This window comes from Anopheles arabiensis, chromosome 2, assembly GCF_016920715.1.
Source record: "Anopheles arabiensis isolate DONGOLA chromosome 2, AaraD3, whole genome shotgun sequence".
Classification (NCBI taxonomy): domain Eukaryota; kingdom Metazoa; phylum Arthropoda; class Insecta; order Diptera; family Culicidae; genus Anopheles; species Anopheles arabiensis.
Window position 1 is genome coordinate 15,288,259 of NC_053517.1, and position 12,307 is coordinate 15,300,565.

The 12,307-nt window shown below is 44.3% G+C and overlaps 1 protein-coding gene across 4 annotated transcripts in view; it reads left to right on the forward strand.

Annotated features, from left to right (window-relative positions):
* LOC120894409 (nephrin-like) overlaps positions 1–12,307 on the forward strand; it is a 129,720-nt gene that overhangs the window by 79,752 nt on the left and 37,661 nt on the right. For all 4 annotated transcript variants that reach the window (XM_040296967.1, XM_040296964.1, XM_040296966.1 and 1 more), the window contains exons 4-6: positions 2,061–2,263; positions 5,804–5,917; positions 6,293–6,496. In XM_040296967.1, the coding sequence (XP_040152901.1) occupies positions 2,061–2,263; positions 5,804–5,917; positions 6,293–6,496 (521 nt within the window). The remainder of the gene's footprint in view (positions 1–2,060; positions 2,264–5,803; positions 5,918–6,292; positions 6,497–12,307) is intronic.

Here is a 12,307-nt window from a genome sequence, read left to right on the forward strand (position 1 = left end):
TTTCGTTTTTTACTCAGAACCCATATATAAGAAAGAAACTGAGAGCTTCCCTAAACCCATGCCATAAACAGGAGAAACTTACTTATTTATTTGACAAACATCTGGTTGCTAAATGTGCGACAACTTTCACCGCATCTCCGTTATAAATAAAGCTTAAACTGATGTCGAAATCAATTCACTAGTTTCAGACAAGCGCATCACACGTATTTTAGTGTTTCTCTAGCACCTTCCAACTTGTTTGAACGATCGACGTTAGTGCAATATTCCACTCTTTCTCTACCGACTTCTCCTACGTTGTTCGATTCCGTCTCGGTCATCAGCTCGACGAGCAAGACCAAGCGCCTCTTGCACAGATATAGACACAAATTGCATCCACTCTGACTGGCAAATGTTTGCCTTGTCTGTGCAATAATTTTGCTTTCTCTTCTAACTTGTGTCAAACCTTGACTATTTAACCTTCCTCCTTGAAGATCGTGAGCTGCCTCAAAAGTTCCGAATTACTGCACCACTAAATTAGAAACATAATAAAAAAATCCACTTGTTTACACGATTTATTGGTCAGCTCCCATGATTTTTTGGTGCGTTCCCATGATTTTTTGGTCGAATGCCATAGATTTTTGGTTCGTTCCCACAATTTATTGGAATTTTCCGATTGGATATCAATACAATTGGACCAAAAAATTCTGAGAAACGATAAAAAAATCTTGGGAACGCACCAAAAAAATATGGGAATCCATCAAAAATTGATGGGAATTAAACAATAAATCGTGGGAAACCCTGTAAGGAGAAAACATATCTGCGAAAAATATGAACCATACCCTTGAAGTCATTTTTAAAAAGCTCCCAGAACATCATTAAGATCCAAATTGTGGCAGACAAGCGTCATTACTGGCCGTTCGTTTCTGCTTCCCTGGCCTTCGGTAGCTTCACTTGAGCTGGCTGCACCTTTACATGATAAATGAGCGTATGTCGGAAACGTAATCTCTCTCATAATTTCGTACTCAAAGCCATAGCTGTGCTCTTCTCCTTCCTTCATTAAAGCAGCGATAAGCAGGAGTAAGATGTGTCGTTTTCGGCGGGATTAGGAGGCGACCCTTCCCGTTGCTCATTGGGCGAGGGGTGATGGAGTGCGTAAGCGTTTGACAAAGAACCTGCCCTGCCGATAAGCCACGTGCCACACACACACACCTTGGATTGACACGGGACCGTGGGCGTGATGCGATTTTTGGTGAAAGTTCCCGGAAATATTACAACCATTACACATTCCTTGGGTGTTCTTCTTAGCACCACTTTAGGGTACATACACTCTCCCGCTCTTCCCCTCGATGGCTTTCACATTTTCCCTTCCAGGCATTACACCCGAAGCGTGGTTTTCATTATTTTCAATTTGTGTTTTTGATTAAGTTTTAATGGGAAAGTAATTCACCGAAGTGCGGGCTCCTGAATGGTACGTCAGTCTGGTGTGGGAGGTTTTGGGGGGTCTTTTTTAGTGTGATGCGATGTTTTTAACGTTCTGGTGGATTCCATATACGTTCTAATCAGCGTTTCCCAGTAGATACAGTTGGCTGGGATGTCTATTTTTATTTTGCTATTACAGTTACAGTTGGGTTTTTTTCTTTCTTTTCTTTCGAGTGGTTCTTATTTCTCTTGAATGGAAACCGCCACCACAATCCGACACAGTCGCTCTGTTTCGCTTCTGAACCGCTTTTCCGAAGCTGTAAGTGATGAAACGTGCTTTTTCAGTTGATTGCTATCCACTTGTACGGTTTCATGAATACTAACTATGGTACAAGTAACTTTTTACCGTGCATAACTTCAAAGTAATCGCACACAATTTTGGAGCTTTTGATGCCGGCGGTGATTGTTCGCCTTCAATTGGTTGCCGTTCATCAGCGTTTGCAGCGTAGCTAAATATAATACAGGCTAGTGTTTCCATTGCCATGTCTTTATAAAAAACCATGATTGCTTTTGAACTTTCTGTATCAGCTTTATCACATTATTTTGCACACACACACACACCCATAAACTATTCGTTTCATTTGCATTCTCTTTTTTTACAGATTTGATGCCCGTGACGTACGGGAAGGATCGCACCGCAGCTCCAACTCATCGTTCGACGGGCGGACCAACTTCTACCCGAACCGAACGCCGGCCATGCTGGAGATCCTGCAGACGAAACCGACCGACAGCGGGATCTACCGGTGCCGGGTGGACTTTCACAAAAGTCCCACGCGTAATACGCGCGTCCAGCTGACTGTCATAGGTAAGTCGGGCCGCGAATCGCTTCCGACAATGGTTCCGAATCGTACGGTGGCAACTTTTAACGCGCACGCAAATGCACCCGGTGCCCTAAAAACAAAACGAAAGCTCGTTAAATAATCCGTCAATGACAGTGCTTGACAAATGCTTCAAAGCTGCATCTACCCGTTTGAGCGCAAAGCTGCCCAATTTGTCATACGGTGATAATGGAAACTTTTACCTTTCATTTCTCCGGAACATCCCACCGGTGGTGAAACTTTTACCCAGCTTGGTACCCAACCATTGAAGCTACCAGTAAAGGATACCCGAACGCATCCCGCACTGGGTTGGTTGTAATGTTCACCTTAATGCTTCCTGTCTCTCGATTTGTTCCGTTTGCTGCTTCTGAACTTGTTTTTTGAAGTACCATTCAGTATGGATTGCACCGGCCAGGTGAAGCGCATAGAGCGCACCGTCACAGAATGCTGTTGGTAGTAAAAAAAAGGGGAACCGCTCTCGTTTTTGTGTTCGCAGTATGCATCGGCAATGATTTCCAGCCGAGCCACTCTGTGAAAAGAGGGCCACTGGAACTGATGCACATCCCGAAATGCACATGCAACCAAAAACGTGAAAAGCATCACCATTTCGCTAGGGAGCGGCTTGAAAAGATGCAACATAAATCAAGCTTCCAGGTTTACGCTAACCATTGCAGACGGGTTGACAAAAAAGGGAAACCTCTGAGCAGTGCGAGAAGAAGTCGAGCATATTTTTGGGAGCGTGTATGAAAAGTTGTCCTTCGTTTTTGTCGCTTTGGTGAAGCCTTGACCCTGCCGTTTTCTTTTTATTTGTCTGCCGGAAGCGATAGACACGAATGCATTCCTCGGTGCATCTGTTACGGCGGAATGTTAAGTTACGCGCCTCTGCCAAATGCACCACTGTTCTCAAGTGTCTTTCAACAGCCGGGTTTGAGATTTGGGGGGAAAAAATACAACAGCACTGCAGCAGGAAAGATGCTGAAGAAGTTACAGTCATCGTTTGCGCTCGTTCAGTTTCGGCTTCAGTGCAACCGTTACCGTTTTCTGCTGTGCCGTGTTTGACCGAATGGAGGGAAGACAAGATTCTTTAAAAAAAATCTGGTCTGCCAACCGATGCATTCCACTTCGGCCCCGAAAATATTGTCGATTCAGTGCAAGTACCAAATGGTATATTCAATTAAGTCAACAGTGCCGGACTCGGTCGGGTGGTGAGGGAGAGTTAGCAAGATCCCACTAGAAGCTAACCAGGGCAAACTTGTACGCTCAACTGAGTTTTGGTAAGTGATGAGAATGCTTATTTAAAATTGCCTCAGTTTCAGTTTTGAGTGGCGTTGAGTTTGAAAATAGAACGCAAAAAACCCACTCTAAGCAAAAAACCTACAAAAGCAAAAGAGCTTTTGTCTCTTTCGTTTCTTTGTCGATGGTGGCGCTTCCCGGTCGGTGAAAGCTTGCATTCTTCGATGGGGAATCTTTCATATACCCAAATACCAGCTTGTATCGTTCAATCAAATAGGATACGTGCTGCAATAGCACTGGCTGCAGTTTAATGCTGAGGGGAGTGTATAGAAAATTAAAGTATTTAAACATTGATTAGGGGGTAGTGTTTCTCCGCTAGCCAACACTGTTAAATGATGCTGAGAAATGCTAATATCTAATTCCATAAACCGAAGCATTGCTTGCAAGTAGGTTGGTTCGGGTTGCGAAACGATAAAGTCCCACCCGATAGTACGCTCTGCATGTTTGATTTATTCAATTATTTCATTGAATTTATTTTCTCTTACGTCATGACTTTGCCGCACACGTTCGCTTAGCTGTTCGCTTTCCTCTTTGGGAAAGTTTGCATATGGTTCACGAGCTGATGCTGCTGCTGCTGCTGCAGCAATCTTGTGCTTTCGCCCTGGCTCACTCACTTGCTGCCTGGCACGTATCGTGCCGAGGAATCGAAAAGTTTAACATGTCTGCCTTGGGTAGAATATTGATGGAAAATTTTAACTCTGCTGCTGCCTGCAAATGCTACTCTGTCGGACGGCTTCGGTGATAGCTTTCAAGTGCATTCCTTAATCTCCGCCTGCCTGTCGCATGCGGAACGGGCCGAAGTTTGTGTAATACCATCGTTAATATGCTGTCCAGATGATGCACAGCTGCATCGGATTGTATGTCACAAGTTTAGATGGGCGAAGCGCCAACATTCGGAGGAAGCATGAAGCAGTTGAATACCGTTCGTGCGGTATCCTATGTGTTTTGGCGTTGAGAACGATGCAGGTAAGGGAATATATTAGAGCAGTCGTATGATCTACTAAAAACTAAACAAATGGATTGTAAAAGTTAGCCTTAGAAAAGGGAGGTTTGTGAGGTGTTTAAAAACATGTTTCTAAAGATGTTTTAAAAAGAGTACATATGATGGTACTTGATGTTTTATACCAAGAGATAGGTTATGTACCTTACACAGAAAAAGGTTTAAAAATAAAAGATGATAAATTGAACAATGCTGTACGGAATTACAAATAATTTAATTTTTTAAATAAATAATCAAACAAGTACAATAACGTATACAGCTTATCACATTCCTTTCCTACTTTCTGTAACAGCTGCAACAGGACTTGAAACATTAAACATTGGTTGCATTTTGTGACAAGTTGATAGCTGCTCTTTTTTAACCCTCCCCTAAAACACTCATTTAATTTAGTGCAAAACAGACCGAGATCAGTTTGTTTGCTAGGACAGTAGCAGCAAGTCACCCGATGCCCGACTGCCAACCCGTAGAGCTCATTGCTCATCACCCATTTCATCCGTTTGCGTACTCACTTTACATTAAATAACTGCTTCATTTCTACACAAACTACAAACTGCTGTGGTTGTGGCATCGTGCAGTTCACCTTTCGGAGGGTTGCTGGAGCGGTACGGGGGTAGGTTTGTCACGCAGTGGTGTAAATTTATTGCTGCCAACCGTCACCGAAATGTTCCGCCCAGCAACGGCAGACTGGCCTTATCTGCGGTCGACAGAAGCTTGAGGTTTGAGAAGACATGCAGCCCAAGCACAGCTCCCCGCACAAACAACGCTGCAACAACAGCAGTGCCGGTAAGATCGTGTGAACTGAACCACGATCCGGTGGCCGTGTTGCAGTGAGCTTTAAGTCTGTCTGTACAATTATTTCATGGCAAATGGGCAAAAGGGCAAGGATGTGTGATAAAAGGGGCACGGGAAAGTTTTCCTTTTCCTGAAGCAATATTTTTCCTCGGTGTGAAGGAAATTGATGGTGGGTTGGTGAATTTAATGGACTCCTTTCTCATTCCTCTATGGTGCTGGAGAAATGTGTCTTCGGAACAAAATGCTACCGTGTATGGTTGCGTGTCGGGATGAAGTGTTTTCCCTTCGTGTATTCATTAAAGTTCAATTTTCAATTTTAGCAAATATGTATTTCTGTGCTTTGAGACGGTGGGCAACGTAATCGGAAACGTAATTTTGTCACCATTAATGTCTAACTAACTTTCTCCGCTTTCTTCGTGCCTCTGCTTCAACTGCTCACCAGTGCCTCCGGAAAAGCTGCTGATAGTGGACGAGAAAGGATCACACATACGCCACTACATACTGGGACCGTACAACGAGGGTGCAACGATCAACATTACCTGCATCTCGACGGGAGGTAAGTTGGTTGAGCGAGGATGATAGGCTGTCCATTTTAGACAGCTTTTGATTTGATTTGATTTGACGTTAATGTTGCTGCACCGGACCTGTGTTTGAGCTGTACATCATGGGTGAAGCTATTTCAGAATCTGTTGATGACGTTGTCTAGCTTGATGATCAAAGCTATTGACGAATCAAGATGATTTTGATTTAGTTTAGATCTCCGCTTGGTGTCCAATGATGACAAATAATCAAAGAGCTCAGCAATCTAATTCAAATTTCAATCTATCCATGTTTTACTGGCTTCATATTCATTTTACCCGTTAAACAAATAACTCTCTAAGATCGCTTTCAAAGGAATTTGTTACTGATAGTATTCTATCTCATCCCTCAGGTCGTCCCCTACCAAAAGTACAATGGTGGTACGAGAACAAGGTGATCAACAATACCTCCGTCGTCCTGTCGGACAAGCGAGTGAAAAACACGCTCGTACTGCATCGGCTTGAGCGGAAGCATCTGAAATCTGTCTTCACCTGTCAGGCGGCAAACAACAACGTAACGAATCCCATATCAGCTTCGATAACGCTCGATATGAATTGTAAGTAAAATCTCAGTCAACTGTAAACATTGCACTAAATTCTAAAGCGTTGCTCCAAGCGAAGGAAACGCTACCGAAGAATTAAACATCCCATTATTCACCTGGATCACCTACGCCAACAGTGGTTGCATATAGCAAAAAAAGAAGAGTGAACTGTGCGCGCGTGTGGTTTTGTTTCCGTGTCTGTTTCGGGTTTTACATTCTTTACACGCCACCGCTCCAGCCGCTCCAGTAAGCAAACTAACCAAACTCTGACACCGTACACCGGGCAGCAGGTGAACCAAAGGTGATTTATCACCCTAGCTAACAATCGACCCCGAAAGAAAAACCACCACCACCACCGACCACCTGTGCCGACCACCCCCCGGTAGGACAGTTGTCTCGTTGCCACTGTCGTGTGCTTTTGTGCTGGTGCATTGTCACCCATCCCTCGGTGCCCGGGTTGTGACCGGGTGTTCCGGGTGAGAAAAGGATTGAATTGTGAAATAAAAACCACTTCTTTTTGCCGTCCGGTAAACGCTGGCGGATCGTTTCGTTCCGAGCAATGGTAAGAAAAACGTATCATTGGTAAAAAGGGAAGCCCACGAACTGCTCATGCACAACGGCGCATGTACGCGCGGAAGCAGTACAATGTGGTACCCTTCCCCTAGCTCCTCCCTGTCCGAATGTTCGAATGCTTTATGCGGCTCGGTTTCCGGTGGTGAAGTTACGGACCGTTGATACTTCCCGGGGATAAGAAACGGGGTGTATCGCTGTCACGGTACCGAATACAGCCAGCATATTGACCGGCGGAAAGCTCGCCTGCACAATGACCGTCTCGAGTGCGCAACAGGAAATGGGAGTGTTTTTGATCCTTTGCCGGTGGGTGGGAAGCTGTGTGATTGCTTGCCCAATGAATCACCGGCACTGAACGACGGGTACAACTCGCACCCGGTCATTTATCATTGGTTTGCTGGTACAAAAATGCTCGCTCCACTTGAGCTTGGCCGGAGCTTGTTTCGGTCCTCGCGGAATTCGGTCCAGATGCAGTAATGTACTTAACGGGTCAGTTTTAATGCTTGGTGGAGACAAATTGGACAAACGATTGGATAATGTACAGAGAGATTCTTTGAGTAACTGAATTTTGGGGACTATTGACAGGTATAAAAATGACACAATCAGCAATGGGGTTTTTTTCCGATTCGTAAAGTAGAATAGAGTGGAATTTATTGATCTCATTTTTTTTGTGAACTAAATTTTTTATTTTAATAATTACCAATAATTCTATAACAGGAGAGTAACATGGAGGCACTTTACCTTTTCCGATGTTTTGCCACAAGCTAGGGTATGTCGAAGAAATACTATAAGAAATTTAACCAAAATTGAAAAAAAACTTCTGAACTGAGGTTTTAAACATATTCAAATAATGAATTGAATGTTTTTCCTTGCGATTCCTAGCTGACCATTATTTTTTCACCGCGAACAATGCAGGTAATCACAAGAAAATGCATTTGATTTACGAATTCAATATGTTTAATGGCCGAAATAGTTGGAAAATTGAACATCCTTTCTTTTGGTGTACGATAAGGCATATTCTGATCAATGTTTAATGGAATATAGCAGAAAACTCCAAAATTTTACGTTCAATTTCACTGGAACTGTAATCCAGGCTTTAAGAAACAAGCAACAGAAACAAGTTTCTTACTCATGTCGTTAATACGCTTATCGACTGATCAGCTCTTGCCTCTCTATTCATCCTTTTTCCTCAAGATGCTCAATCCCTATTAGGAACAACAATACAAACGATTAGTATCGTCCCTGATACTGAAGTTTTCATTACAGTTCTCCCTCCAAACGATTGAAACGTCCCAAAATGGATACTCGCAAATATTCGATTGTGTTACAGCGGCTGTATTGCAAAAAAAAAAAAATCACACACACACACAAACAAATGTACAGTTCAGAGCTTTAGCAATAAAAAAGCTCAGTGCTACATCATCAAATGTCCTTACCTGTCCTTTCTTCGTTACCACAGCAAATCCGATTATCAGGTCCGAGTCCCACGCTCGCCACATTTTGCTACGGGAACGAGAGGAGCTAAAGTGAAGACTAATGGACTATCACTTAAAAATTCATCTTCAATTCGATTGCGCTTCGACTTTTGCAAGTGCCCGGGGGTATCACGGGACCACGAATACTGCCTGCCATGTTCTTTTCCGTGTTTTTTTTCGAATTTTGTTTGCATCATATGAGAAGTGCTGCATAGATGCACTTTGTGCTGATACGTACGTACGAGCCGTATTCGGCATTCGGTGAGTCGATGTGTGTACGTGTTGCATGACTCGTAGGAATGATTGTATGAAATGATGTAGTTTTAGTGCTTGACCTCCAACGTCCAACCACAAACAACCCCGTGGGGGTGATTGGAATAGATTAAGCATGATTTTTTTTTTTTTTTGCGATGCTGTTGCAATTTTGATGCTTTATCTATTTTTGGTTTGTCCATTTTCTTTTCTATTTGCTGGTATTTGATGATTTGTGCAGCAGGAGATCCAAAAAAAAACACACACACTTGCTAGACTATGTACGACCATGGAGCGATCGAGTGGATAACTCTCACCCACTGTTTCCCCTCCGAGCACACACCGTCCCGATCGATGGCGGCGATGCAATACCGGAGTCGGTCCGGACCGACGAATGCTGACGACGGGTGGAATTCAATTACAGTTTGCTGGGTTGTTTTGCCTCCCCCGCTGGGAGGGAAATTTGTCATTTCTTCACCGACGACCGAGAAAAATATTCTCCCGGCACACGGGACCACAACTGCACATGTTGGTGAATGCGGGTTGAGGTTGAGGATCCTGTATCCGGGAAGGTGCCGTTGTTTTGCTGTTGAAAGCGCACAGCTGGTTTTTAGTTTGCGTGAGTTTTTTTTTTGTCCCCCACATCGTAAAAACTCCTACCTTCGTCGTAAATCTAATCATGCGGGGTCCAGCCATGTTCGTGTGTGTGTTTGTGAGTTAACGTATGGGAAAGGCATTGTGCAGTGCAGTGGACAAATTGCACCAGTAACAAGCCACATGGAGTGTGGTTTTTCATCAGCGTGCTTCTATCTCGGAAGGGGGTACCATCAGTTTTGCTGTGAGCGCAATTGGAAGCATCTTTTTATTCGATTACAATAACGCTGTATTTCCGACCGAGCCATAGTATGCATGTGTGCTGTAAAAATATGCATGTAAAACTGTTGGATGCAACACGTTAAAAACATGTTTGTTCTGTTCTGATCCACGCTGCTGCTGTAGCTTGTCACAAACAAACTTTTATTAGGAGCGCTCTTTTCTAATTTTTAATGTTTTATTTTTGTCTGAAAATTCGAAAGATATGTGTAATTTGATTTGTATTAAATGCCTCTAGATCATTGTTCAGCAATTATTTACCAAATTTGTATTATCATAGTAATTTAGAAAACATTTCTACACTACAATTCAGCACACTTCAGTGTCATTCTTTTGCCATGGTTCGATCGTTTCTATAACGCTTCTTTGTGCTACTGCCCCAACAATTGAACTTATCGGCACGAACATTTTCAACACCAACATAAACTGTCTGATTAATTGACTGTGAATAACCCGGAGGCAAATACACCCCACACCTCAAGAAGCCGGAATATCTCCGCATCGAATCAGACTGCCAGGCCTCCGGAGAAAACAACGCTCTAAACAAAGCAAACCTCACGAAAGCCAGCAAACGTCCAAAAACTTCAAATGAACCCTGCGGTGTGTTGCGGTTGAATATTCGCCCGCCAGCCAACGAGCTTTTTCTTTGTGAAAAAGCCACTTCGAGCCGAACTTTATTTCCCATTTCCGCACAATTGTTAGTGGCGGTGGTGGGGGTGGTGGTGGTGGAATGGGCTGCAACAAACAAGTGCTCAAAGGCAATGGACCAGCAAATGGAGCGGGTAGGCGTTAATTAATAAGTTTCCGAAACCCACGCTACAGGTAGTGCAAACCTGTCGGGTCACACTCTGCTGGAACGTTCGATTGGCCATGGTGTGATTATAATGACGTATCGTTTTCCCAGTGCCACAATTAACTCTGCCACGTGTCGTTGCAGCGCTTAATTTCCGTCAGCGTTTCACAATTCGTAAAAAAAGAATGTACCAACCAAACGAAGTTAAATTGAAATTAATCATTCACACTAAGTGCGACAGCGGACGCGTGGTCCACGGGTCTACGGAGCTGCTCTAATATTATTACCACAAAATCGATCCTTCCTCAATCGCCGGATGATGACACTAATAAGTGCAGACGCTAGCACCGGATACGATGAGATGGAGTTTGTGGAAGAAACAGAGTGAATTAGAGAGAAAGAGAGAGGGACGGAGAAATAACATCAAGGGTATAAAAATTATGCTTTCAAAATCCTTACTCGTCTTTCACAGATTTTGCTCTCCCTCACTTTCCCGTTGATCGCCTCCTGAAAAAAACCATTCAATCCGTTTGTGTGGAGGCTAATAGCATTAAAAGCGATATCACTTTCTGTCCCCCCCCCCCTGCTCCCGCTTCCCTCTCTGGTGGAGTGGTTTGCATCGATCTCGGCGCCACCGAGCCGGTCCCGATATCCCGAGCGGAGCACCGAAACTGGCAGCTCGATGTGCTGCTCCCTTCTTTTTTTATGTCCCATCATCATTTGGCGCCGCGTCTACGACGATTTGCTTGCCGAAATGGTTGGGGCGTGAAGTTGGCAAACATGGATTATGTGCTGCCCCCCAGGGCCACCGGGCGGGGAGGATTGCTAGATGCTTCCTCTCCTCTTCAGGTCGGATTTCTATCGGTATAGCTTTTCCAATAACCGTGCGCCACGCCACCCGCTGATCCCGCTAGCCCGCCTGCAACGACGCCCTTGATTTCGGTGGCATCAGCACATTTTCCGGCCTCATATCCGTCCGCAAAGTGGGCAGGCAGCGTGCGGCGGCAGCAGCAGCAGCAGCACGGTTGGAAAATTGATAATTTAATTGACTCTGAAAGCGAACTTCCCGCTGAGATTTTACGCTTTTATTAAATAAAATTTTCAGAAGCATCAAAGTTTTCTTTCATCATCATCAACATCATCATCCACCGCCGTCGTCGTCGTCCTCGCCGGCAGTGTGCCCCGTTTGGGAAGATAATACGGAGAAGGCTTTCGAGGGTGGTGGAGTACGGGGGCGCTTCAATGACTCGCCTTTTCGTTTCGAGCACCGGGATTTGAGTGGTTTGAGGGTAACACAATGGAGAAATAATACAATGTCGCTCTATGGAGCGATTGTGGCAAATCGTACACAATGTAGCGCCCGTGCTATCCGTGCTGGACAGGATACGCCGCTGACGCAGGAAAAGTTTTATTCCCATCAAAGAAGCAAGCACATCCCACCGTATTTGATGGACGATTGCCGCCTGTGTTCTGTTCATTTGATGGATCTGGTCGTTTTTTCTCTCTCTCTCTCTCTCTCTCTCTCTCTCTCTCTCTCTCCTCATTATATTTATCCATCTCAAACCTCTATAAAGGCACACTGTTTCCATTATTTTTTCAATCGACCGGTTCCTGTGTATGTGTGTGTGTGTGTGTGCTTCCACTCAAAAGCGCATTAAAAAATGAAAACTGATGGGTGTATTTTACACACCAAATGGACTTGACAGGAGTTTATTTTTTCACTACTTTTCCACCCATTATTGCTCGGGTTCAACCGATTTCACTCAACCAGGTGGCACAGTTTAAGCTTAAAGCTTGGTCCCCACTGCTTCGGACACGCATGAATCGCGCCACGCATTATGTATGCACGCACGCTCACCCGGC